Genomic DNA, 27,128 nt, shown 5'->3' with positions numbered 1-27,128 from the left:
ACTTTTATTGCTTTTGATCTTCCGGCACTGTTGACTCAGCGAAACTGAACTTTTATTTTACCGTATTTCGTTATATTAAAACTGCTGTTGCATTAGGTCAAATTCCCAATAAGTCAATTGCTTTAACATAGACCACGTTTTTAGCTCGGACTGTACTATTTGACTTACTGGGACTTTTGATCTACAGACACTGCAAACATTGTAGTTTTTGACCTAGCGGCACAGGTATAAATTATTTGATCTTCCGGGACTGTTGACTTTCAGCAACATTCCCTTTTAAACTAGGTATGGAATAAACAATAAATAATTAAAATGGGACCTCTGGATAAATAGTCTTTCTTTTGACTTCGTTTTCTTTGCACTGTTGAGTCACGGCTTTTGTTTTGTCAGTAGACGACTGGCTCTGGCTAGTGACAGTAAGGCAATTGCTCTGTTGTGTCTTTGTTCTTAAACGTGAGCAAACTTAATATTTAATTCTAATTTTAACATTTTAATTCCTCTGTAATAATATATATAAGAGTGTTTCTTTGAAAATTACTTATTATAACTTTGAAAATAATAATAATTTTTTTTGGCCCGACCCGATCTTGGCCCGAACAAATCTCTGACCCGACCCGGTCTCTCGGGCCTTCCGCTGGCCCGACCCGACCCGAAAAAATCGGGGACCCGCAGACCCCTAATATGGGAACAAAAATAGTGTCAAATATAAAGCAGTAAACTAGCCTAGGTATAAACATTTTAAGTACTAAATTATTAATGAACATTTTTTCAATGAGTTCCTCCATTGTATAAGGCGCCTTTCCTATTAAATATTTTTTAAATTCAATATTCAGTATTTAATTTCTTCGAAACTTTAAAAACACTTAACATGATTATCCAGGACGAAGCAGAAGAAAGCACATACCTTAAAATACTGAAGGCACAAGGATGGAAACTTGAGTAAATCCATGGTCATTAGAGGCATGATCGTGTTGAGCCCATACAAGCAAACGTTGCCTGCCGTGAGGTTTGGGTTATCGCCACTCGACGAAAGGCCATCCTCTATAAAAAACCAATGTTTGGATCAACCAATAATAATGTCCAACTCTAACTCTTTATTACTGTAACTTGAAATACATCTTGAACAATTTACATGTACAAACTGGCCACAGCTTTAATATAGGACTGATTGTCTACTGCATCTGTTGTTAAAGCTGTTATTTTAGTTTGTTTAGTTGCAGAGTAAAATACGGATGAAAAATATTTTCGATTCTCACTTGAGATTTTGTGGATGTTAAACTTAGACCAATTTTTTCAGCAAACCTTCCCCATTTAATTAGTATGTGACAGTCAATCATTATAAACTATGTGAATCATTATAACCTAGAACTAGGGATAGGTTTAAAAAAAAAACCTTACCAATACCATAAATTAGTGTAAGAACAAATTTACCACAGAGAAGGAAGGGACGAAAAGGAGAATTGAAAAACCTTCTACATTTACCTACCTGGCGGACTAAGATCAATGAAGTCTTTGGAAAGAAGATTGGTCAGCAGCTCCATTAGAAGCTGAATGTCGGAGAAAGACTCTTCTTCAGCAGCTGCATCTTGACTGTGCTTGCCCAAGTTACACCTGGCGTAGGCTTGTATTGTGGACAAACAACACTCATACATCTGCCTACTTTCTGCCTGCAATCAGACAAACTGTGTTATGTCAGGAGCTCATTAGAAACTGAATGTCGGAGAAAGACTCTTTTCCAGCAACTGCATTTTGACTGTGCTTGCCCAAGCTACACCTGGCGTAGGCTTGTATTGTGGACAAACAACACTCGTACATCTGCCTACTTTCTGCCTGCAATCAGACAAACTTTGCTATGTCAGGAGCTCATTAGAAGCTGAATGTCGGAGAAAGACTCTTTTCCAGCAACTGCATTTTGACTGTGCTTGCCCAAGCTACACCTGGCGTAGGCTTGTATTGTGGACAAACAACACTCGTACATCTGCCTACTTTCTGCCTGCAATCAGACAAACTTTGCTATGTCAGGAGCTCATTAGAAGCTGAATGTCGGAGAAAGACTCTTTTCCAGCAACTGCATTTTGACTGTGCTTGCCCAAGCTACACCTGGCGTAGGCTTGTATTGTGGACAAACAACACTCATACATCTGCCTACTTTCTGCCTGCAATCAGACAAACTGTGTTATGTCAGGAGCTCATTAGAAACTGAATGTTGGAAATGAAGTGTCCGGGTCTCAGCAATGCTAGCCTTTTAGTTGTTTTCTTGGAAGATGTCCTCAATTTAGATGTGACTGCGGAATATGTTCTTCATGACTCCAAAAGATGATTAGAATATTGCTTTGACTGCAGAAGGTGTTCACAATTTCACTATGAACGCAGAAGACTAAAAGGAGTAAGATTTAGCCATGACTACAGGAGATTTTAACTATTTCACTGCCAATGTTGGAACGATGTAACAGATTCTATAAATCAACTGGAGTGAATTACCACTTTAAAAAATGAATACGTCTTAAAGGAACCTGATTTTGGCCCAACCCATTTTTGGCTTTAGACCTGGAGGTCAACATTTTTTAGCCAACTCTAAGTAAAAAAGTTTGGCCCATAAACCGCTATTATTAAGAGAAAAACTATTATTTAATTGGAATTTTATTATTTTCCACAGACAAGGGTGTTTTTGCTGCCTTTTGTACTGCCTCATATGGCATTCCAAAAAAGCACTAATCACAACACTAAACATAGGGAAGATGTGAGTTTGTTTTGGTCGCAAGAGCAACATAATGCTCTGGTGACTACAGTTCAACCGCTTGCCCAGCTAAAACACACCCAGGGCTTACGTGTCTTTCATGTAATTTAGTCACTTAGACAGGGCCGAAGACTCGAATGTGTAAATTACAAATTTCATTAATAAAATACGCTTCAGGTTCATCAAGATTTTTTATAAATTCTACAGAATAACAGGAAACCACTTACTCGTGTGAGGTAGCACAGCATGGACCGAGCACACTCGCAGAACAATTGCAGCAAAAGTTCTACAATCTGCTGATAGTTGCGGTAGACGGAGAGGACGGAAGCACACTCGTACAACATCGGAGAGAGGAAGACAAAAAGTGACTGTACTGTAGATACTTGGGATCCTTGCACAACTCCTGTGAATTATGCCAAGAGATACAATTAAAGGATGTGATGTGTTGAAAACAAATGTCGAGTTCACCTCAAGAGAAAAATGTGAAACTAGGCTTAGGGCCTAGTTTTGGAAACATAAGCAGTTAACACAACTTGTGTGTTCGTTCAAGGATGTATGTAATGGAACATAAAGTAGGATTTTTAAGGCCTAAACATTTTTACTTTTGCTGTTTCAGGAGGGCTTTTGAAAATACTTTTAAGGATGGACTGGATTGTGGGATCAGGAACAATGTGAGGATGACTATAAATATTCTTGACGATAGCAAGATATTCTAAAGGTTGTTGCTGTGATTGTAGTCTAAAATATTTTGAAAATTATCAGTTTTAGAAATAAATTCAAAATACAAAAATAATACAGAGGATCAATGCTTTCAGTAGATTCCTTATTGCATTTCATAAAATTAAACTGGATTTGAGATTTGAAACTTCACTATTATAATCATACTTTTTTTAAACCTGTAATATTTTAATGAATAAAAATATTTCTTCAAACACACAGAAAAAATATTCTCAAATATATTCCAAAAAATGAGTTTTCTTGTGTTATATGTTTAGATTATCTACATCATTGGCACTTTTAAAGGGGACAGTCCAAACCCTGGTCTTGTTACTATCTAACGTTAACCTTTGTTATAATATACAGCCCAATCGTATCAGAACCAAAAAATCTGATAAACTTGTGACAAATCAACAACACAACAGATGACCAAATTTGACTTACCGATAAAAGACTCGAATATGTCTATCACTTCATTCCTCGTCTTATCATCTTGGTATGTTTGGTTGAAATTCTCCTGACAAACTATGTTTTTGAACCTCTCTTGAAGGGGTTTGAGTATCTAAAAATACATTTTGATATTTAAGTATAGAGATAGAGCTTTATTTAGTATGCATAGTTTATCTGATGTAATACGGAAAGCCCTTGAATATCGGACACCATGCGATGTTCACCAAGAAAATTATTATAGTTAATACAGATTTACTCTCTTTATAAATAACTAGCTGTACCCGCGGGCTTCGCCCCATTTAACTTCATAAGTATTCGCATGGCTCATTCACGTCCTGGTTGAAGTTCGTTCGCCATGCTCACTCACCTTTAGGTTGGAGCTCGTTCGCTGCGCTCACTTGCCTTCAGGTTAGCTCGTTCGCTACGCTAACTCGCCTCCAGGTTGAAGTTCGTTCGCTACGCTCACTCACCTTTTCATTGCAAATTAGCTGTTGTCATAAATTTAAAAAAAATCAGGCCCCCAAGTGGTTTTTGACCTCAAAAAAGTAGGAAAAGTAGGACTTTTTCAGCAAAAAGTAGGACTTTTTACTGAAAAGTAGGACTTCATTTTACATACAAATCGAACTTTTTTGCTGATACAATATATATTAAAAACCAAATAATACTAGCATACACAATAGTTTATCAAATAGAATAGTGTATATAAATATACAGGGTGTTTCCAAATTGTCTGGACATATTTTGTGGACTTGTTTCTGGGGCTAAGACAAACATAAAATTCCATATAAGTATGCATGGGTCTAAAATGCCTAAATTTTTGTTGGTCGGTCTGTTTGTGACATTTAAAAATTATTTTATGTCTTGGGCATTTTTCAAGATAGAACTTTAAAAATGGTTATAAATGTGTATTTTAGAAGGTGAAAAGAGCTTCAAAGTTTCGATCCAATATCTCAAGCCGTTTCAATATGGCAGCCATTTAAAATCTTTAATGCCAAATTTCATGAAAACCGTAAATATTTAGAAAATGGTTTTCAGGATCAAAAAGATAGAGAATTCAAATCCAAATCAAATGAGACCTTGTTTGTAAAATCGGATGACAAACAACCATAAATAAGTTTTTTTTTAACATTCGGTTACACAATTAAATAGCACTACCATACTGTATTCTTATTTGTTATTTTTCAGAGCAGTATGGGTAGTCCTATTAAATTGCGTAAACAAATTTAGAAAAAACTGATTTGGTTGTTTGTCATCAGATTTTAAAAAACAAGGTCTCATTTGATTTGTATTTGAATTCTCTATCTTTTTGATCCAGGAAACTATATTCTAAATATTTACGGTTTCAAATTAAATTTGGCATTAAATATTTTAAATGGCTGCCATATTGAAACGGCTTGAGATATTGGATCGAAACTTTGCAAGCTCTTATCACCTTCTAAATTACACATTTATATCCATTTTAAAAGTTCTATCTTGAAAAATGCCCAAGATATAAAATAATTCTTAAAAATCACAAACAGACCGACAAATTAAAATCTAGGCATTTTAGACCCATACTTATATGGAATTTTATGTTTGTCTTAAGCTGGGTTTTCCTAGGCGCGGAAGCGGAGAGCAGAGAGAGGAACGCGGAGAGCGGAAAAGAAATTAACATGGTGTTCCGCTCCGCTTCTGGGAAAACAGAAACATTAAATTAGGTACCTAAGACAAGTGGAGTCCGCTCTCCGCGTTCCTCTCTCCACTCTCCGCTTCCGCGCCTAGGAAAACCCAGCTTTAGCCCAAGAAAGAAGTCCACAAAATATGTCCAGACATTTTGGAAACATAACTAAAATAATTCTATATATAAATTTTAAAATTAATATCAATAGTTAATTATTTTTATTTAAAAAATCTTCAACTAAAAGGCCGGATAAAGTTTTAGCTGAGATTGTACACCAAATATTCAGAAGTAACGCACAAGAGAAATTAAAATGTTAAGGTGTCATTATCTACAGTCATCACGAAAAAAATATTTAGGACAATCAGTATTAAATAAAGTATAAAAATAAATATGTTTCCCTAACGTTACCAACCAGCCCTAATTTGTGTTTAAAATGGTGCTGTAAATAAGAAATTTGTTCTTTTTTTTATATTATTTAATATTTCAGAACTAAAATTAATATAAAAGTAAAATGAATTTTTTTGGGTGGAAAACAGAAGCATGAATAGTTATTTAAGTAGGCCTATAAAGTACGGAACTATATATAATATAAAATTCTAAAAATATGTTCCAAAAGTATTTTGAATTAGTTAGATTAGAGCTATCTTAAAAGTAGTAGGAATGTTTGAATTGTAATGAGTAAAAACTATTTGAGCCAGTGAGACTTGGACATTTAAACTTGAACTTAAGCCTTAATTTATTTTGAATACAGTTATGTCAAAAAAATCATGTTTAGGCTAATCAGGGAAACACTGGACCGATAAGTGCTAAGTTAACTACTTTTGAACTAGTATCCCAGGGCTCCCCAGGAGCATTGATTTCCCCTCAGATTACTTCATTGGGGAATCTAAAAGACATGTCAGAATAGTGAGCACTGATAATAATCACAATTTTTATTTTCTATCACAATAGTATTGCCATGTCTTTGAAAAAAAAATGTTTTCACCCAATAACAATGTTGATAAGATTAACCATACAGATACTACCAGTACTGGAACTTATAAATTAAAATTTAAAATCATTTAACAGATTGTTTTATAAAAAATATATCTCAGTCAGTCATATTTTTAGGAAAAAACTTCTCATTGGGAAATATTGATAAGTAAACATTAATAATAAGTGTAATAAAATATCGCAAAATCGACATAATTTTTATAAAAAAGTAGGAAAGTAGGACAAATGTGTAAAAAGTAGGACTTTTCCTACTTTCCTACTAAAAAGTAGGAAAAGTAGGAAAAGTAGGACGACTTGGAGGCCTGAAAAATTAATAGTGCTGCACCCTGTTGGTAATCCTTGTAACTTTTATGCTATTGCACATCATAGAACAGAACCAACTTGTTTAATTGAAACAGCTGTTAAGATTCATTAATTCCTTTTAAATATGAAAAATCATAAGATTTACATGGGGACCTACAGAGCCACTGGGGCGGATCCTGAAAGGGTTTTTGAGATAAGAATATGCTTTAATGTTAATCGGGAATGTGAGCTATCATCATGCCAAATTTCAGCCCAATCCGTCCAGTAGTTTATGCGTGATTGAACAACAAACACACACACACACAAACATACACACAAACCTTCAGATTTATAATATTAGTAAGATAAGATAATCAACATGGTGGATATTTGAGTAACAAAATTTTCCGTTTTTGGAAATATTTTGAAATTGTGTTTCTTTTGATACTGACCTACAGAACACATCCCAGGTGTTTGGAACTTTACTTACACCCTGTATACATCAGTGATATTTTTTAAAATTATTTTATAGTTAAGTTTAAGTTCATCATGATATTATAATATTTATTTGTTATGATTACACTAACCTGTAACCAGTACTCTTCCCGCTTTTGAGCCTCATCTAGAGCTGCCCCCGCCAAGACAAAGGCTTTCATGAGACCCCGTCTTGCAGCCTGAGGCAACGAGCCCCGCTCTAGTCGGCTCTGTAGATTAACTATCTGCCAGAACCCTTCACACTTGAGTACCACAGCGCCTCTGCCAACAAAACACTGTCAGTTACAATCAAGAGTACCCTCGCTGCAGCAAACCTGCAGACTGCACAGTAGGTGTATTTCCATTTACCTGATTGAATTTTTAATTAAATATTCCTTTATACATATCAGTAGGGATGGACAAGTCTTGAAATTTCAGGAAATTTTCAATCTCGTTATACAAGACAAGATTTTTTTTATCGACATAAAAAAAAAAAATCGCCTGCAGAAGGTCAATGAAGTACACACAATACAGAAGTGTGTAGTACTTGCTTTTCCTTTGCGAAGGCGTTATTATTTAATTAATTATTTACATACAAAATTACTTTAATTGTTTTATCATTTGAGAAGTTAAGTTAAGCGTAATTAATATATATATTTTTTATACTGATATTTTTAATTAAAATAATATTCTTGCCTACGGTATTATTATTATTTTTTTTTACAGTAATCTAACAATGTTACAACATCAGGTAAAAATGTCAAACGTGCATTTCCCGTTATGTATGAGAAGGGAGATTCCGGTCTTGATCTTGTTTCAAAATTTTTTGAGAAATGAAAAATCTTGTCTTGTCTCAAACTTAAAATCCAATTTCGTCCATCCCTACATGTCAGGTTTATTATAAATAATAAAAAATATGTTTAACGAGTGCAATGGTTCGTTGCTGCAGGGTAGGGAATGAAGTGATTTTTAGTGGAATGTTGATAGCTTTGTATAAATAAATAAATTTGCCAAATTTGATAGAAATATATCCATAAACCTACAAGATTATCATGCGGTTTTCAATTTACAATTTCTTGTGGATGCTGTTAGGCTAGTAGACAGTGAGTTATTAAAAGGTGTTGCACCTTTTAAAAACAAGAATAATATGTTCTTTTTCTGAATAAGAATGGAAACAACTAACTAGATCTGTGCTAAGTCTTCGACTGATTAAAACAAGTCAAGTTCTGTTAGAAAAGTCAAAGATTGAGTTATTAAGATGTATGTTAGAATTACAGTTTTAGATTTGTAAACTCCAGACTGTACTGACACTTAAGCCGTGTTTACACGAGGCCAGTAGACGAGAAAATTACATGCCTCAGGTAACTGGAAATACACTAGAGGCAAGTAACCTGCCCGCTCTACTGACCTGGTGTAAATGTGGTTTTATGCAAGAAGAGTCCTAACAGCTGTTTTACTATTTTGAAATTTAATTTAAAATAAAGTCATCAGATTCAAGAGTTTATACTCAAGATTTTCATAACACACTTAAGTTTGCCTTGTTGCCTCAATGAAAAATCCTGTCTAGTTCACTCCCCAAAAACAAGGAAGGAAATTAAAATCCTGTCCCGGACTAAAAATACAACCCCCTTTTTTAACCCATGTTTTGTATGATTGTCAGTAGAAAAGGGAGTGATTAAGTCAAATTCTCATACGGTCAAATCAGGAAATAGCTTTATCATTGAATAAAAACTAAACAGTATTTCCTGTTTCAACAGGTCAAACTGTCATTCGGTCAAGGAAAAAAGTCAGGGCTTGGGACATAATCTCTGCAGGGCTGTGCGAATAGTTCGAAAAACGAATCGAATCCGAATCTTTTTAGAGATTCGATTCGGATTCGAGAACGAATCTACTGTTTCTAACTGGATTCGGATTCGGAATCGATATTCGAATTTACTGGTAAGAGATCCGGGTTCGGATTCGATATTCGAATTTCTTGGAAATAGATCCGAGTTGGGATTTGATATTCAAATTTACTAGATTCTGATTGAATATAATTTTCAATATAATTTTTTAGACACTAAAAAACTACTTGTGCACTCCGATTTGCTGTTGACTGGTTCATGTTAGGAACCTGACCAACTTGGTGTTAGGCTTTAGGCACATTAGTGTAGGTCGCATTTGAACCCTATCTTGGCTATCAGTAAACTTAACCTCACAGTGTTAGTTGTTACTTGTAATAGTAATGCAGACATAGGCTTGTGTGGAGGATTAACACCGAGGTGTATAATAGGCTGGGCCTATGTTTTAGACTACACAAATTGGTAGTCCATCACTTTTAGCGAGAAACTTAGGCCTAGGTGGTATGCCTAACTTATGCCCAATTTTTTAGTTTCAAAACTTCAAATAGGTAGGCCTAAATTTCATAACTTTTTTATTTGGCCCACTTCAAGAATTTTTTTAAGCAATTCCCTAAGTTATTTCAGCCCCAGAAAATGTGGTCTAAAAATGTGAAAATTGGTACTGCTGACTTTCCTCGGATTTGGATTCGACTCTGAACAGGTTTAAATATTCGGATTCGATAACAGCTTTAAATTTCAGATTCGGATTCGATCCAGGTTCGATAATGGCTGTAAATTTGAGATTCGGATTCGACCCAGATTCGACTCGGGATTAATTAAAATATTCTGATTCGATCCGGATTCGATAAAATCTGTACAGCTATGATTCGGATTCGGATTAGAACCAAAATTTCTGGATTCGCACAGCCCTGAATCTCTGTATAAGCTTTTGATACAGGGAAAATTTGATTTTGAGAAGTAAAAAATATAACAGATTATTTGGTTTAACAGTATTATTAGGTCAAAAGTACAAGTCAAGTACAGTCTGTTCTAAAGAAAGTAATCCTACAGGGTGTCCACCAGGCCAACCAGAAAAAAATCATGAGTAAAAAAAAATATTCCAGGTAGTTCCGGTCGTACTTTTTATACTAAAATTTCCAACGTGTTTCGCGCCAATTCCCGCAATGCTGTTTTAGCGCTAACACCTGATCACTATTTTAGTTATCGGAAAGAGCATTCTCAGGTAAACAAAATTTATGATTGCTGTAATATTGCCTGACACAAGTATTAAATTTGTATATATTACTGATTAAATAATCCAAAAATTAAAAACTAATCCTTAAACCGTGGTCGTGACAAAATCCTGATATTGTTCAGCTGTAACGGAAACAATATAATCGTCTCCAGCGATCACAGTAAAGTTATCATCATCTTTCTTGATCGTAGCTTAATTCAAATAATTTCCCTCGGTCATCATCGTCAAGCAATATTTTTTGGACACCATCATCGTTTCCTGCGGTCACGGAAACATCATCGTCCGCATACACGATCGTGGAAAAATCACTAACATATGCCAAGGCTGTTTGGACATCATCGTGTCACGCGGTCACAAAAACGTCATCGTTGTCTCCCACGGTCACCGAAAAGTCATCATCGTCTCCCACTCCCACAGTCACGAAAACGTCATCATCGTCTTCCGCGGTCACGGAAACGTCATCGTTGTATCCCACGGTCACGGAATTGTCATAGTCGTTTCCCACGGTCACGTATACGTCATCGTCGTCATGCCCAATCGCGGCGAAATCACTAACAAAACCCACGGCAGTTTGGACATCATCATCGTCTCCCACGGTCATGGAAACTTCATTTTTATGCATCGCGGCAAATTGAAAATTCCCGGTAAAATACAAAATTTACGCATAATTCCCGGTTCTCCCGGTCGGTGGACACCCTGTCCTACAACGCTTTTTGTTACATCAAGTTTTGTTGTCAACAGAATAGCGCTAAAATCATCCAATTCGGTACAGAAGTAATCAACTAATGCTCCCTGCTGGCTATTTTATTAAAACTGTAAATACAACTACTTTTGAATTATGAAATATTATGAGCAGAAATCCTCGTAGAAATTAGTGTTATGAAAAGGTTAGTGAACGAGGAAGTTTTTTTTAATTCAACACCCCGTACTTGTCTCTGAGTTCCACCAGGGACGTAAGCAGCTGTACACTCTCCTTCACCAAGTTAGGCTCCCAACTGAAAGACGTCAGATTCGACTCAACCTTTTTGAGCAGATAGTTGGTAGTCCACATCGCACCGTTCGTTCCTTGCCCGAAGGCTGTCACAAGTGGCAGACTGATCTGTAAAACATTCGAGAAATATATTACACTACATATTCACTACTATATTCACTAATATTACACTACTATATTCACTAATATATTACACTACTATATTCGGACACTACAATCCGACACTTATGAGACCACAAGTGTAGGTTTCTAACAAATCTGATTACCAGAAATAATACTTAGTCTAACTTTTGAAGAGCTTAGAGGAGTCAACTTATGTAGCAATTACTGCTCGATTGTTCAAAATAAGGAATCATAGTTAAGCATGATGAGTTCATCTATTACATAAATAAGGAATTATAAAAAAAATTGTTTTTTGAAAACAATTAATTTATTTAGCTTACTGATTCTCATGTACAGCCTCATGTACATCTTGTAGACTTGGTATTTATAATGCATATTCCAAATTCAAATCTGTGAAATTAATATTTAACTCCTTGCTTAAATAATGTTTGCTGCACTCTAAAAACTATTCTGCATTTGCCTGCAGCTTATAAAGGTTTTGCTCAAATGCAACTATTACAAAATAGTCCTGCTAATCCAGACGAATGGTTGATTGGAACCATCTAGTGTGGATAAAAGGTTACTGTACTTAAAAAAGAACAAAACTATGCATTGTAAAACACCAACCAGGGTGGTGCCTAGCCAACCCGAAATTGTGCATTAATTTTTCTACGCAAATTTGGAATCGCCAACAGTATATGGACGAGTGTCCATTCATGAACAGCATTGAGTCACGACATTGTCATGATCGCAGGAGCAGTATTTGGCCAGTTAAAGTCATAAAAGTACACTGTTATGATACAAATTAAATGCAATTTTACTGAATTTCTGGCTAGTTCAAACAATTTGGTAATCCGAACAGTGTGATCCCAGTTAGTTTAGATTAGCGGGTTTCTAGCCTCTTGTAAACTACTGACAAACTTTTTTAGCACATCAATGAATGTGGTACAATAGACTTACCTCGGAATAGTAAGTTTCGGTGGGAAGCAGATAGGACAACGCCCATTGTCTAAGGAACCACAGAACTGTGCTGCTAACCTGAAAACAAGATTTTTTAAGACTTTAAAATTTCTAAGGGCACCCAAAGAGGCTATATAGCTATTAATTTTGTGTAAACTTATTTTCCCTCTTGGATTATTTTAACTAAACGACTGAGCTGAATAGATTTCACAATTACAAATGCAAATTACAAATCTGTCCTCTAATGCTTTATCTATACAGGGTTATTACAAATGATGTTCCTGATTTTGATTATAAATATTACTGGGTTAATTTGTTTCAAGACTATTTTAGTTGGTACCATTGGAAAGAAAAACTCATAAAGTTTCATTTACATTGGTTTGGGTGCATATCAGCTGTTTGTCAAGTCAATTGTTGTAAGTGTTGTGTAATGGCTGAATTTGAAGGCAGGAAAGCTTTTAGCCAGTTGGAATATTACATTAACCAATCTGTTATTAGTGTGCAACGACACTTTAGAACCAGGTTTAACGACTATCCTCCTGGTAACCACTATATTGGCAAGTGATACTTGAAATTTTAGAGAAATGGTTGAATTTGAATGTTACTTGTAGTAGGGCTGAACTTAACAATGTGCTGCCTGAGATATGGAACGAGGTCGGTGGTCCGAATAATGACACGCCCCTGAACTGGCCTACAAGATCTCCGGACATCACCCCCTGATTTTTGTCTTGTGGAGATACATCAAAGATAATGCGTACACACCACCATTATCAGATAGCATACTTGAGATCCAGCAACGGATTTCCAATGCTATCGAAACAATAGACTTAGACACACTTTTCAAAGTCTAGCAAGAGCTTGACTACATTATTGACATCTATCGTACCACAATGGGTTCCCGTATCGAGCATTTACAGTTCTGTGTATCTGTGTCAAAACTTTATTTTTCAAAAGTTGTAACCATTTTATTTCTTTGTATAACAAATAAAACTATACTAGAGAACAAGTGCGGCTCGATGAGCCGCATAGTATGAAACGCCGAGGAAAACGTTATCCTTAAATTCGAGTTGAGTTGTTTAAACACTTGTTAGAGACTAATTTTAAATATCTCTATTTGCGTCGTCAAGGTTCACCTACTTTATTTCTGCTCTCAGTTTTAACTGACAACTTCTAATGAATGGTAAATGATCTGCTTCAATTCGAGAGTTGGTTAACGTATTTTAACGTGTTGTCTGTCAGTCACAGTAACTTATATGCCCCACATCAGAACGTTCTCACGTTGTTCAGTGGAGTTTCCTCCTATCCCAAAGTTTTGGAAGTATGGATTCATTTGTCGAAATAGGTTGGATAACTCTTGTAGCTATAAGATTTGGATACAAATTTCATTTGATCTTTTTGAACAGCGTATATTATTTGCCTCTCCTGAATAATAAAAATAAACTTGACCGTAACTATACTCGATCGTTGAATAAGTTACATAAACACTAATTCCTTCACTTATGTTTTGTCTAATATTGAAACTTAAACTTTTAATAGCAAATGAGTTTTTGGAACTTCTTAATTTTTACTTGAAATGTCTGGAATGTGTTGGTGAATTCAGTCAAACCAGGCCTCTCATTTACTACTCTCCTCATACGCATAAGATATCATATTACTAATTGTCTCATCCTCCCGTTTTCAATATTTCTTCTTTGAACATAAGGCATTTTCTATTCTTCCAACAACATTGTTTAACTGTTTTACCTACTGAATATTACAAACATTAATATTTACTCCCAAAAAGCTAATAAGTTACGATTTATAAACAGCTGTTTTTTGTTTTTAAAATTGTTCTATGCATTTCTTATGGAGAAAACCCGACCTTTGAGAGAGCCCTACGCCCTTAGGAGTAGGAATTTAAAAATTATAAAACCTTATTGCAAAACTACATATCGAGACGAATCTTTTGACACCTTAAACGTTGAAATTGGTCCACTAATAAGGGAGGAGTTGCGTTAACAAAAAACGGCTTCACGTATTATATATATAGATTTCATGTATGTATGAAATCATGAACATCATTTGTAATAACCCTGTATAATTAATACGCTACATGAAACTTTGTCGGTTGAACTCCTCCGCCATTTCTTTACCGATTTTATCCGTTGATGTCTCATTGGAAAGAGCGTGTCGCGTAGATCTGCAAACTGGCCTTACATTTTTGAAAAAAATCCCTTGGGCTCTGCCCCAGTGGCTTTGAAAGTTCCCATGTAATCCTTATGAAGAACATAATTGTTTTTATTTTGATCAGCTGTATAATTTAATTGCTGTTATTTATTTTTCAATTCAACGAAACGCATTGAGTGCATTTATTTACTATTTGAGTTTTTGTAAACATAACCTCCAAGACGGATCGTGTTAATATGGTTGTATCTTAAATTTGTGTATTTATCGTTGTTTTGTGTGCTATGACGGATCGTGTTAGCATGATTGTAACTTAAATTTGTGCATTTATCGTTGTTTTGTGTAGCTATAATTTGTTTATTTGTTATTTTTTTCTTTTAAATGCCTCCGACGCGACGACAACAAAACATAGACAGGAGGCGTAATCGTGATAACAGGACGAAAATTCTGTCCTGGAATTTCAGTTCTCAGCATCCCTACCTCTATTGCCAGGATTGGTGTGTTACCTGAGGACTGAGAAGATGTGCTAGTTTGGCCTCCACCACCTTCATCTCCACCTCACAGTACCTGCAGGCAGTCACACAACTATGAATGTATGTACTATGTAACTATGTATTGTACTGTTGGTACAATACACTAGCATAATGCCTGATACAAAAACATGAGTATGGAAATAGGTTAGTGCTTAAATAATAACCTTGCCGGCCAATCCTTAACAAAATTTCCATATCAAAATTATGCTTTCGATAAAAGGTTGTAAGAGTCAAACAGAGTTATTTAATCCCATGTAAGAGGTCGGAGGTCCTATGTAATCGGAACCTTGCTAATCCGAACCATTTTTTGGGAGAAAAGTCAACTAATATGTAAATTGTTCCAGTGTTGTCGTGATCAAAGGAGCAGTCATAATAATGCATCGTTTTATTTTCACACAATTTATTGCATTTACGGATAAACATATGGTGTATTCAATGAAGAGAGTGAATTACAAAATGTAATCTTTTACACATTATTCAATCTACCAATTACTTTTGGATACTGAATTAGATATCCCACCTACATGGATCAGCTGTGGAAAATTTTTTATAAAAAAAATAACATAGTTGGATGCGCTAATCAAGTCCAAGATCTACCTTATTTTTGTTACTGAGATGGTTAATATGTCTTTAGGGAACTTTGGAATTATACGGAGGCCAGTTATTTTACGGCGGTTATGTTAGATTGGGTTATCATAAATATGTTTGTAGGACTTTCCTGGTTTCGTTATGAATTGAACGATACCAGATGATTTGATTTGGTTTGATGAGTCATACTTTCAATCCATCCTAACATAACCGCCACAGTTTGCTGTATAAGGATGGCCTCCGTATACTGACTCCGTATACTGGCCAAGGTAACGTATTTAGGGATGCTTAAGCTTAGAATAAGTTGTTTTATCAGTTTGACTGTGTTAACAAGTTCAGTGCAGGGGGCGGGAATTCTCTCCGGAGAATTTCTTGCCGGAGAACGTTATAATTGTTGCCAGCCTGTAGCTTAGAATGTAAGCTTTATTCTGCTGTAGGTTGGTACTAAAATTCCCTGTAAAATCACTTCTGGCAATGCTTTTGTACCATTTCGGGGATTTTCTATATTCGAGCCATATTAAAAAGACTCTGGTTATTGATCCAGGCAGTGCTGCTATCTTTGGGTGTTTCAGGTAACTACGTCCACTTTCGGGTTAACGCAGAACAATAACCATTGCTCTTTTGTAATTAGTCCTACTGAGATATTTAAATGCCAATAGCGATCACTGATTCAGTTAGCGCGCCGGGGCCCGAACCTCGCCGCAGTTTTGGAGCGCCTGTGTAAAGGTTTTCAGCAGTGAACGTGTTAAAATAGAGTGGATTCAACATAAACCAGTAATTTACATCGGCACAACCTGTTGGAGGCTCAATTTAATAAAAAAACAGGCAACAACTTAACATGGGAATGGAATGTCTAAATCTAATCTATCAATATATTTCTACTGTATAGTGAACTAATCAGCCGTACCTGAGTACGGCGGCCACGAGTCTCACAACGTGATCGGCCGACTGTTCAGCACCGGGTATCTCAGAGATGCTCTGGCTCGGAGACCCCAGCAGTGCCAGCGTAGTGTCTATGTTCACACTGTTGTTGGTCGACTGTTGTATGCTGTAGTGCATGATCTCGCTAGGTATCAAGGCAGTCTCTCCTTCACTCTCCATACAGATCACGTGACCTGCCCAAGAGGATTTATTTTTATTTTTGGATAGATTTTTTTCTTGTAAGTTACTGTTTGTTTGTTGAACATAGTTAGGACAAGTGCGCACAGTGCAATCCTAATTCAATGTAGTATACTTCGAACAATATTGGCTACCATAAAGAGTAATTCCTTTATCTGGTATAATTTCTTAACTGTGATGTCCCTTTGAAAACGAATGCTTGCTGAACAAAACGTTCATTAGATTGACCACAACAACTTTCATTGGATATTGAAATTAAAACCAGAATAATTTACTAAGTCCCGTATAAATTTTTACAACTAGAACTACAATTACCTGTAATGAGCAGCAGCCAGTGTATATCCTCAAACAGACAGTCTATAATAGCGGACTCTGAGATATTGAGAGCCTGCATATGAATCCGCTGTAGCTGGGAGTGTAGACGAGACGTGCGATCTTCCAACAGCTTGGCCAGTAGTGGCAGTGCATGTCCAGGGATCTGTAACATATTACTGATAAATTATTGGATGCCTGCCGGACAAGGCTAAAGGTATGTTTTCCCAAATTGCGCCAAATCATCCCTCATTTTGTCCTTGATGAAAAAGTGTTGGTGATGGTCGTGATTAAGCTAACAATTTCATAATAAAAAAATCCAAAAACAGCTATGTGGCTCTAAACTGGAATGCTGATCCAAATTCACAACTAGATTGTTCTCTAAAGGGTTCAAAAACTTCCTTTGTATCAATCACTCATAGTTTCACGTTCGAAAACAATCTGGCTCCATCATACTCACTACAATCGGGAACAGCTGTATAAGATTGAGCAACTAATGGACAATGAGCTGTTAACAATCTAGTTTGAAGTAGTTCACTAATTTGTCCTCAGATGCCACCAGCCACCTGGTTGTGCCACGATGAATGGGTCTTGTCAAATCGTAGCAGTGTATATTTACATAGTATAACTGTGGCAATTCCTCAATCTTAACCGTACAATAATGTTCCATAAAACTGAACTACTTTTAGCAAATTTCCCCATAGGGAAGTAGCTATTACCATAGGTCTCATGGTAAGACCTAGACCCGGGACCGATTTTCTTTTTCTTTTTTATGTCCCCAGAGGTCAAAAACACCATCCGTTCAAAACCTATGTACATGTGTGTGTGTCCGTTAGCACAATAACTCGAGTAAAAATAATCAAATTTTGATAATTGATAAAAACGAGGAAACCTATGTTTATTAAAACAAGTTCACGAACCAACATGATCGGACTATGAGAACGGGGTTTTGTGGGGTAAAAAATGGTTTTCCCCTCAAAGCATAGAATTTAGCAATTTCTTTCCAAACAATTTGTAGAGCTTTAAAAAACAAATACAGTAAGTTAATATATTGAACCGCTCTTGTATGACTAACAGATACAGAGAAAATTAAAAAAAAATGTAAATTATTATGATTGAATTTGGTAACTTCATTTCATATCAAGCTATAAGCTATTCAATAAAAAAAAATTATACAAAAAAACACCTTATTACCAACCCCGTAGCAGCAAACCTAAGTACTCATTAAATCTCAAATTATTTAGATGGGAAATAAATCTGACATGTTTTGGGAAATATTTCAGTAAAAATATAACTAAGCAAATATAAATTTGCTTTATGCGAGAGTTTGCTGCGGCGGTGGTATTTATTGTTTAAAGGAAAATGTGTTTAGAGAATTGTATTACTCACCTGGCGGCCAAGAACTCCGATTGACTGCAGCTGATCTCTAAACTTGACCTGGTCATCTTCCTCCGTCTCATCTATCTCCTCAGAGTCCACATCTCTACCCTGCAGAAAAAGCAATTCAAAAACTTGTCAACAGCTTAGGCAAAACTAATTCACATTTCTAATTTCACATTTCAAATGGGTGATTAGTTTTCTAAAAAAAAAAACCTACTTTGATGTGAATTAAGGTTTTTGGAGGGTTATAGAATTAGTGTACATCTGTTCCTTTTATCTTACACTCAGAAGGGAACTAGGGATGAGTCGGTTGCAGAAGGTCGGTTTCGGTTTATCGGTTGGTTGTTTAGGAAGAGAAAGTTTTGGAAAACTCTTTCTCTCCTTAGTTGAAAATGCTGTCAGTGACAGTTGATTGTTCAAGTTTTTTGTGAGAGTAAAGTTTTGTGTCTCTTCTCTTGTGCCAGTTTAGACTCTTTCCCAATCAGGTAAGCCAGGTATTCTCACATAAAAAAATCCTATCATATATTACAGGGTTTCAAGAACATTATTTACCTAATAACATAATTATTTGTGAGTATAACCTGGTATCTAACTATGAATTTCAAAATAAGACCTTGTGAATGGTATAGATACCACAACGTATAGAGGTTAGGGTATGTTGTCTAACCTAATCTTGCTTCTAAATAATACCCCACATGAAGCACAAATTTCAAACACGTGTACTTTCTTAGTATAAGTAGAGAGAAAAATTATATTTTAATAAGTGATACACAAAATCAAAAACCAAGAACCAAATTAATAAAAACCCCTGAACCGATGAAATCAGCAACCAACCCATCACCAATGGGAATTACTTTAAACAAAACATGAGTGAAAACCACAGGTTTCGTTACGAATATTTGAACAGAAACGGTACGGATCATAAACATAAAGAAATTATGTCACTGGCCCGAAAGTAAACATTATTTGTAGGGATGGTCAAGTCTCGAAATTTCGGGAAATTTTCGGGAAATTTTCAATCTCGTTACACGAGACGAGATTACTTTTTGGCCGAGATTTTTATCGAGACGAGAATAAAAAAAAAAATAAAAAAAAAAAAAAAAATTAAAAATGCCTGCAGAAAGTCAATGCAATACCCGCAATACAGGAGCGTGTTGTAGTTGCGTTTCCTTTTCGAAGGCGTTCTTATTTAATTAATATTAATGTAAATATTACTTTAATTCTTTTAATGTAAATATTACTTTCATCATTTTAATAATATTATTTTAATAACATTTGAGAAGTTTTGTTAAGTGTAAGCAGTGTGAGGAATGTTTTATTACTATAAAAAAAGTCAAAACAAGTAACTATTTTATAAAAATTAATATTGCTTTTATTTTATGATTTATTTTATTTTAGGATAAGTTGAACTCTATCCTAACTGATATCACCATATTTCCTAATCGTAGGCATTTTTAATAAGTTAGGCGTGATTAATAAAAAAATGTTATGCTGATGTTATTTAATGAAAGATTGTAAATATTCTTGCCTATTATCATTATTTTAGTATTTAAACAGTCATCTAACAATGTTACGAAATCAGGTAAAAATTTTGAACGTGCATTTCCCGTTGTGTATGAGAAGAGAAATCTCGTCTCGATCTCGTCTCGAAATTTTATGAGAAATAAAAAATCTCGTCTCGTCTCGTCTCGAACTAAAAATCCAATCTCGTCCATCCCTAATTATTTGACATTATTTATAATGGAACTATCCAAGCCATGTTAATGAATGTTATTAATGTAGGATTCGGGCCAGTTACATCCATACACACACAGTTTATGTTTATGATCTATACAGTATCTGCTCTATACAGTATTTGTGGGTTCCTGCAAGAGAAAAAGTTCAACCAATACTCGCATGTACTCTTTTAAAAAGATAATATCTATGAAAAAACCATTAAGCCAAATTTAAAGTCATGGACGCTAACAGAATGAAAATGTGTAATTGATTTAGATCGTGGAGGATTGTCACTAACCGTGCCTCTAGTTCCATCAGGGGGTGACAGGTGAGATTGTAGATATGTATTGAATATCTGCACACAAGACTGTTTACAAAAGTCCTCCGGAAAAATCTGAGCATCTCCGAGCACGGTAGTCCACGCCTTCAACATGTTGTCGAATGCTTCCAGGAAAAAACAGTCGTCGACACAGATCTGAAAAAAAATTAAATGATTATTGTTTTAAATGGCATAGCTGGTTGGCTTTGTACTAGGATTAAAATCGTGTATAACGTTAGTGGATTAGAAAATTCAGAAAACAATGTGTTTGTTTAATATCACGGATAGTCAGGCCTAAAAATTTGTTTGGACATGTATTTTTACAGAATTGTCACAAAACCAAAAAAAATTGTAGGCCTACCTATTTTTTTAAATAGTTACATAGCCAAAACTCAAAAATTTCAGATAGCATATGACGTCAAAATGCATATAATTTTAAACTTTAGGGAATTGAATTGTATTCCAAGCAACTTTCAATTCTAAATCCATATCTCTTTCAGTTTTCAAGTTATCATCTAAAACCTGTTTTCCTTATTTAAAACGCATGTAACGCCTTATCAGGGAGGTTGTACTTAAACTGCTTACAGATTCTTCCTGAGCTGCTCCTTCGGCAAATAGGCAAGTCAACCGGGTAAGAGTCTGAAGAAACGCCTGGAGAATGTCTGAGGGTAGCGTGATGAGGATGGACGGAGGGTAGAACAACAACACCTTGCGTACAATGTTACTGATACCCAACGCCTCTCTGTCTAGTAGCTGTACACTGCCAACACAATATCATCCTAATAATAGTAAATGGCGTCACCCAGCTTCAAGAACTTGTTATACTAAGTTGGTTTTTTGGTTGATGCCTTGGGTTTCTGACGTACACACAAAGACTGATGCATATTTTGCCACAGGTGTGGCATCTTAAGATTTACACTGATTATAAATAATATGAAACTACGTTCTACAATTTATAAGTTTTTTTTTTGTAATTTTTCCATCTTAAAGATTATGTGGCAGCGCTGCCGATAAGTGGCACTTGGCTGTCGACCCTTTCGGCCAATGGTGGCATGATAGATCAGTTGGCTGAGGTGTTGTACTGACAATTAATTGTAGCGTAGAGGTATTTCTAGATGTGCGAGTTTGAATCCCGTGCAATCAATATTGAGTCTGGTGTGTGGCTTAGCTGGACGGACAGGGCCCCTCTTTATACAAACAGTGTCCAGCTGGAAGTTGATGGCATTTTAGTAGTTTAGTTTAATGAGAATTGCACACAACACCTGTTATGCTTACCTTAACATTGGTATAGAGAAGGACATGGATATTTTTCTTTTTGGATTATATTTTGGTAAAAAAATACTTATATAGTAAAAGACACTTAAAGGACATAACCTACAAACAATTATAATAGGTGGATTAAAAAACCATTATCCAGGTTAACCGTATTTAAACTCACTTGGATACAAATCTGATGAATGCCTGCAGGTAGTTGCAGATGTAGTTCATCTGCACCTCTTTGGACGACATGACAGGGCCGTTAAGGGATGCCAGTTGTACCAGACAGCTGAGAGAGTGGTGTGCCAAAGTCGGATTGTCGCGTATTTTCCAGTGAATCTAAAAAAAGACAGTATAAAAATCTGTGTTAAATTATAAAACCACAACTACTCTTACATTCTAGGAATTATTCAATGTTGTTGTTTTTTCCTCATGTTATTGATCACAAACATCCAGATTTGTTTTCAAGAAGTTGTTGGTGAATACATATGGTAAGGATAAGCAAAAAGTATTTTAATAGGCTTGAGTTGCAAAGAATCCGTGTACCCCATTCAACTTCCTTTGTTAATTTTATAAATGTCCCTCTCGCAAAGCTCAGACACAGAAAAATTAGCTAAAGTAGAACTCCAACTAGGCCTATCCAAATCAATTAGGACCGTACCAGATTTAATAACAATTCTCATTAATTGTGGATTTAAGTTATTAAACTCTTTCTGTAAGCGATTCGGATTACCATATTAAGAACACACACACAAATTTAAAATACTATACTGTAATCCAACCAGTCATTTTATATGGCTCAGAAACCTGGACATTGACAAAAATTATGAAAACAAACTTATCATTTTTAAGAACAAAATTTGGAGGTTGGACCGATAAATAAACCAATAAATGACCCAAAAGTGTTTGGACCTATTATGGCGAATAAGAAAAACCGAAAACTCCGAGAACTGTACAAAGAACCGGTCATTGTAGCCATAGTGAAGAGTAGGCGACTGAGATGGGCAGGCCATGTAGAGGAAGAGAAGAAGAAAGTTTACTGTATATTTTCAGTTTGGTAAATGGTTTGTTCCTGATGGGGACCTATTGTGCTTGCTTACTTTCAGGTAGAAATTTCTTACTCACGTCAAAATAAAGGTTGGTGAGATTCGGGTCCAAAATAACATCTTTCCATCGAGGTCCGAGCTTTAGTGATGGACTGCTGTCTGCTTCAAACACCACCTCAAACACGCCGATGAGTCTTTTGGGCAGTAAGACTGTTAAGGATTCATCTTTTGTGACAGACATTTGGCATAAATTATCCTCATTTTATGTTGTACCCGTGCTTTGCAACGAGAAGAGTAGGCCTACGCAAAATAGAAACATTCTTTGATCTTTACATATAAAATAGTTACCGGTACACATCCGCCAACGTTTTTAGAAACTAAATTCAATCATACAACTTCATTTGATAAACGTGTGTGATTTTTAAATCAGGTAAGTAGTGGAAACTGTCGTTTTTCTTTTGAAGTAATTGTAAATCTTGTATAGGCTAATATGAGCAAATCTAAATTTCATATAAGTTGATGTACTTGATTCACCTTCGTCTCCCTAATTAACTTGTCTTTTATCTTTACTTCGACATTTTGAATTTCAATCTTGAAGTTTCAAAACTACTATTTAATTAAATCAACTTATAACTTATATGGTAAGCTAGAGGTAAAGAGGCTTGACTAAAATTGGAGACTAATTTTGAGTTTGCAAAGGATATGATGAGCGGAGATGAAGCCCCAGTTTAGGATTGTGTCCGAGATGCTCAACAGATGTTTCAACAATGTGACGGCCGGTTGTGGGAATGGAGATGTCAGTTTGGCGATCTCACTCAACGCACTCACAGTAAACTGCAGGATACGCTTCAAATCAGTGGCCTGCAACAATGATTCATACATCGGTAAGTACTTAAAGTATAAATGATATTAAGGCATACCTCATTGAACTGCTAAGTGCTATCTACAGTTACTCTTCCGATTAGGTAAGTATGTAAAACTCAAATACCAGTACAGTAGAGTCCCGCCTTTTGCGAACTAATGTTTAGAAACCATTATCTGTTTAATTAGTACAAACCATCATGAAATCGAGAACATCTAACGCAGTCAGAGCAAAATCGAATGGTGAAGTACTGTTCAGTAAGCACAGAAGATGTGGTTGACACTCCCTGTCATTGCTAAAACAAAAACTTGGCATAGTCACAGCAAAATGGTAAAATTCTTTCGAGGATACAACACAATTGACAAAATCCTCTGCAAATGCAGAGTAATTGAAAACATTATTTGTAGTCACTGCAAAATCGTGAACATCCTCCATGGTCGCAGGGACATCATCATCGCATCCTGTGATCGCCTTCAAACATGATCAATTATTACAGAAATCCGCTTATTTCGAACTCCCGCTAATGTGAACTGGGTTCTCTCCCACTTATTACAGCAGCAGAACTCCACTCAATTACTAATTAAACTTTACTGCCAACTCAAAATACTAACACAAATAATACCAAATGTAAAGTAGAAAATTCAAATTATCAATCAAAATAAAAAGTTAAATTTTGAAAATAATTTTAGTTTCAAATAAAATAAAAATACACAATTAATAAATAATTTAACCACAGGCCTAGGGTTCTAGCCCCCTCAATGGGACTCTGTCAAGAAGTTCCATTTGTCACCGAGATCGCAAACAACAAGTTATACAACAAATGAATTTAAAAGCTTCCATCGCTATGATAAGTGTCTGTCTCAATTTGATTGGCAACCATGCAGGAAATTACAATTTGGTTTAATAGACTGCAATTAGGACTACAGTTGTAGACTGTTAATTATTTTTGTATAGACTACAATTACATGTTTTCCTGAACAAACTTATATTTGATTCCAAAATGTTCCGTATTTTCTGAACAGCACCCCCCCCCCCCCCCTATGTGGAAGAAAAAACAGTAGTGTCAGAACAAATCAAATATAAAAAAAATATTAGGAAGATAAAGATTGGCTGACGGATAAATGTGTTCTTTGGCATATTTATAACTCATTCGTACCACTTTCAATAACATTTGTATCTCAAAGAGATGAATAGATTATAACTGGAGTCCCCACTCTGTGCCACTGTTTTTGCTGGTTTTAATGTTTTTTTTTTTTTGTTTTTTTTGTGTTGTTATGTTGGCCATATGATTGGTTGGTTGGACTGATGTCAAATTAGATCCAATCAGATGAGTTATTTGACGAGTCCAAACAAACCGAGGCAGTGTGATCAACAAAACACAGCAACAAGAGACCATCTTAATGGCACTTAGGGGCGGTTCACGAGCTCGGGACTATCGTAGTCCGAGCCCAGAATCCGGAATTAACCGGTATTTGGGCTGCGACTTAAAAAATCGGGTTCACGAGCTCGAGACTATATAAGCCGCGGACCAAACTGATAGGCGGCACACAATTAGTGCAGGGATAAAACCCGGTTTTAAAAGTTGGGTTCACGAGTCCAATTACAGATAGTCCCGGCTTCTGATCATTAGTCCCGGTGGGTTCACGAGTCAAGTCCGAGCCCAAATGAGATGGTTCGGGCCCAAAAGAACAATGGTGTTTGGTCTCCGACTCAGACCTGGTAGGAGGCAGGTTTAAGGTGACATCATGCCGGTTTTATCTAATTAGCTCCTTTATTTTTATTATTTTTTAAAAACGAATGTTTAAATATGGTTCTTCATTAAATTCCGAACAATTCCATTACCCACAAAACCATATTAAAAAAATATGTAAAAATGGGAAAAAGGCTCATAAAACATGAAAAAGATCATCAAACAACTTAAAACGACAGATAAATTATGCACCTAACAAAGTAGTATCATAACAAAGATATTTTTACTGATAAGCCCCATGTTATTACAATTTTAACGACAAAATTATGCATAGACTATAAATATAACTAATCAGCCTCAGTTAAACCATCGTTATCTAACATAATTATCAGAAATAGTTTTTTTGCCGTGGGAAACATCAAACAAACCGTCAGTCATTGAGTACGGTTCGCGGTGATCACCGACTTGTGTTGTACTCACTGGTCGCCGTGTGTATTGAATATGAGTATGAAATATCTATAGGCCTACTGTATTATGTTAACAATTATGTACCATCACTCCACTACCTCGCATAGGACCAGCTCGTTATCATGACTAAAACCTTAGGGAGTATGTTTTATCTATGCTAAACCCCTTTTATGACTTGATGAATTTAAAGATGGATTTAAATGTTTCCAAAGATGCCGTCAATGAAGTCATTTGAGGCGTTCACTCCAAGGCACGGATTTCCCGACAGTAAAATCCATTACAGTATTCTAAATTGAAAAAAATGTTAGTTGCACTAATATTTTTGGCTGATGGCACTTTTCATCGAGAAACTAGTGATTTATTGGATGTTAGTAAAGCTTGGGATGGTAGCTATTTGTTTGGCAATGAAAGCAGAACAAATCAATTTTCAGTTCGAAACTATGCCTGTTATATGTATATCATGTATGCAGTTGTGTATAATTTAGTGTTGTATATGTGGCAGCCCTGTCTTTAGAAAATACACACTCTTCCGCCCTCAGGATGTCTACTTATTGCAGAGCCTAAACACCTCTAGCATTATCTATTATAATCCAAATATATTATGGTGTCAGAATAAAAGGTTATAGTAAAATTGAATTAGTGTAAAGTAATAAAAGTTTATAGAAGAAAAGTGTCCTGTGGTAACTGTGAAAGTGACTTATTTGACTGTTAGAAATACCGACTAGGGTTGATTGCCTCAAAAAACAGCATGGTTTGTATAGGAGAAACGTGGTCGTGTTTAATTGTACATGGATTATGTCACGTAAGTACAGATTGAAAATATAAATATGGCTAATTTAGTGCCACCGGGAGAACTGTCCACTGTTGGGAATGTACCAGAGAACTGGGTAAGGTGGAAACAAAGATTTCAGTTTGTATATTAAGGCAGTAGGCCTAGATTCTAAACAGGACAGATTAGTGCCTTTATTGTTAACGTGCCTGGGGGAGCCTGGAATTGACATTTACAATAGTTTTACCTTTCCTGATGAAGAGAGTAAAAATAAGTTCGGTGATGTAGTAAAACGTTTTGATGAACATTTCATTCCTAAAAAGAACGTGACTTTCTTTCGTCATCAGTTTTTTACAAGAGCTCAACTGGATGGGGAATCTGTCGAGCAGTTTGTTACTGATCTCCGTAACAAGGCTAAAGACTGTGAATTCTCGGATTTAAAGGATGACTTGATTAGAGATAGAC

At 35.7% G+C, this 27,128-nt stretch overlaps 1 protein-coding gene across 1 annotated transcript in view; it reads right to left on the bottom strand.

Moving 5' to 3' along the window:
* LOC128993660 (exportin-4-like) overlaps positions 1-27,128 on the bottom strand; it is a 59,452-nt gene that overhangs the window by 21,529 nt on the left and 10,795 nt on the right. The window contains exons 6-21 of the mRNA XM_054417721.1: positions 23,580-23,735; positions 22,954-23,079; positions 22,010-22,167; positions 21,157-21,331; positions 20,551-20,727; positions 18,546-18,644; positions 17,160-17,322; positions 16,633-16,840; positions 15,111-15,171; positions 12,442-12,519; positions 11,318-11,487; positions 7,427-7,595; positions 3,899-4,016; positions 2,965-3,140; positions 1,487-1,667; positions 905-1,041 (exon numbers count right to left, since the gene is read on the bottom strand). Coding sequence (XP_054273696.1) covers positions 905-1,041; positions 1,487-1,667; positions 2,965-3,140; positions 3,899-4,016; positions 7,427-7,595; positions 11,318-11,487; positions 12,442-12,519; positions 15,111-15,171; positions 16,633-16,840; positions 17,160-17,322; positions 18,546-18,644; positions 20,551-20,727; positions 21,157-21,331; positions 22,010-22,167; positions 22,954-23,079; positions 23,580-23,735 — 2,352 coding nt within the window. The remainder of the gene's footprint in view (positions 1-904; positions 1,042-1,486; positions 1,668-2,964; positions 3,141-3,898; positions 4,017-7,426; positions 7,596-11,317; positions 11,488-12,441; positions 12,520-15,110; positions 15,172-16,632; positions 16,841-17,159; positions 17,323-18,545; positions 18,645-20,550; positions 20,728-21,156; positions 21,332-22,009; positions 22,168-22,953; positions 23,080-23,579; positions 23,736-27,128) is intronic.

Source organism: Macrosteles quadrilineatus, unplaced genomic scaffold (genome assembly GCF_028750875.1).
Source record: "Macrosteles quadrilineatus isolate MER2022 unplaced genomic scaffold, UCM_ALF_1.0 Scaffold_4__1_contigs__length_99947679, whole genome shotgun sequence".
NCBI classification, from domain to species: Eukaryota; Metazoa; Arthropoda; class Insecta; order Hemiptera; family Cicadellidae; genus Macrosteles; species Macrosteles quadrilineatus.
Note: the sequence above shows the minus strand (reverse complement) of the source record. Positions and strands in the feature narration are given on the sequence as shown.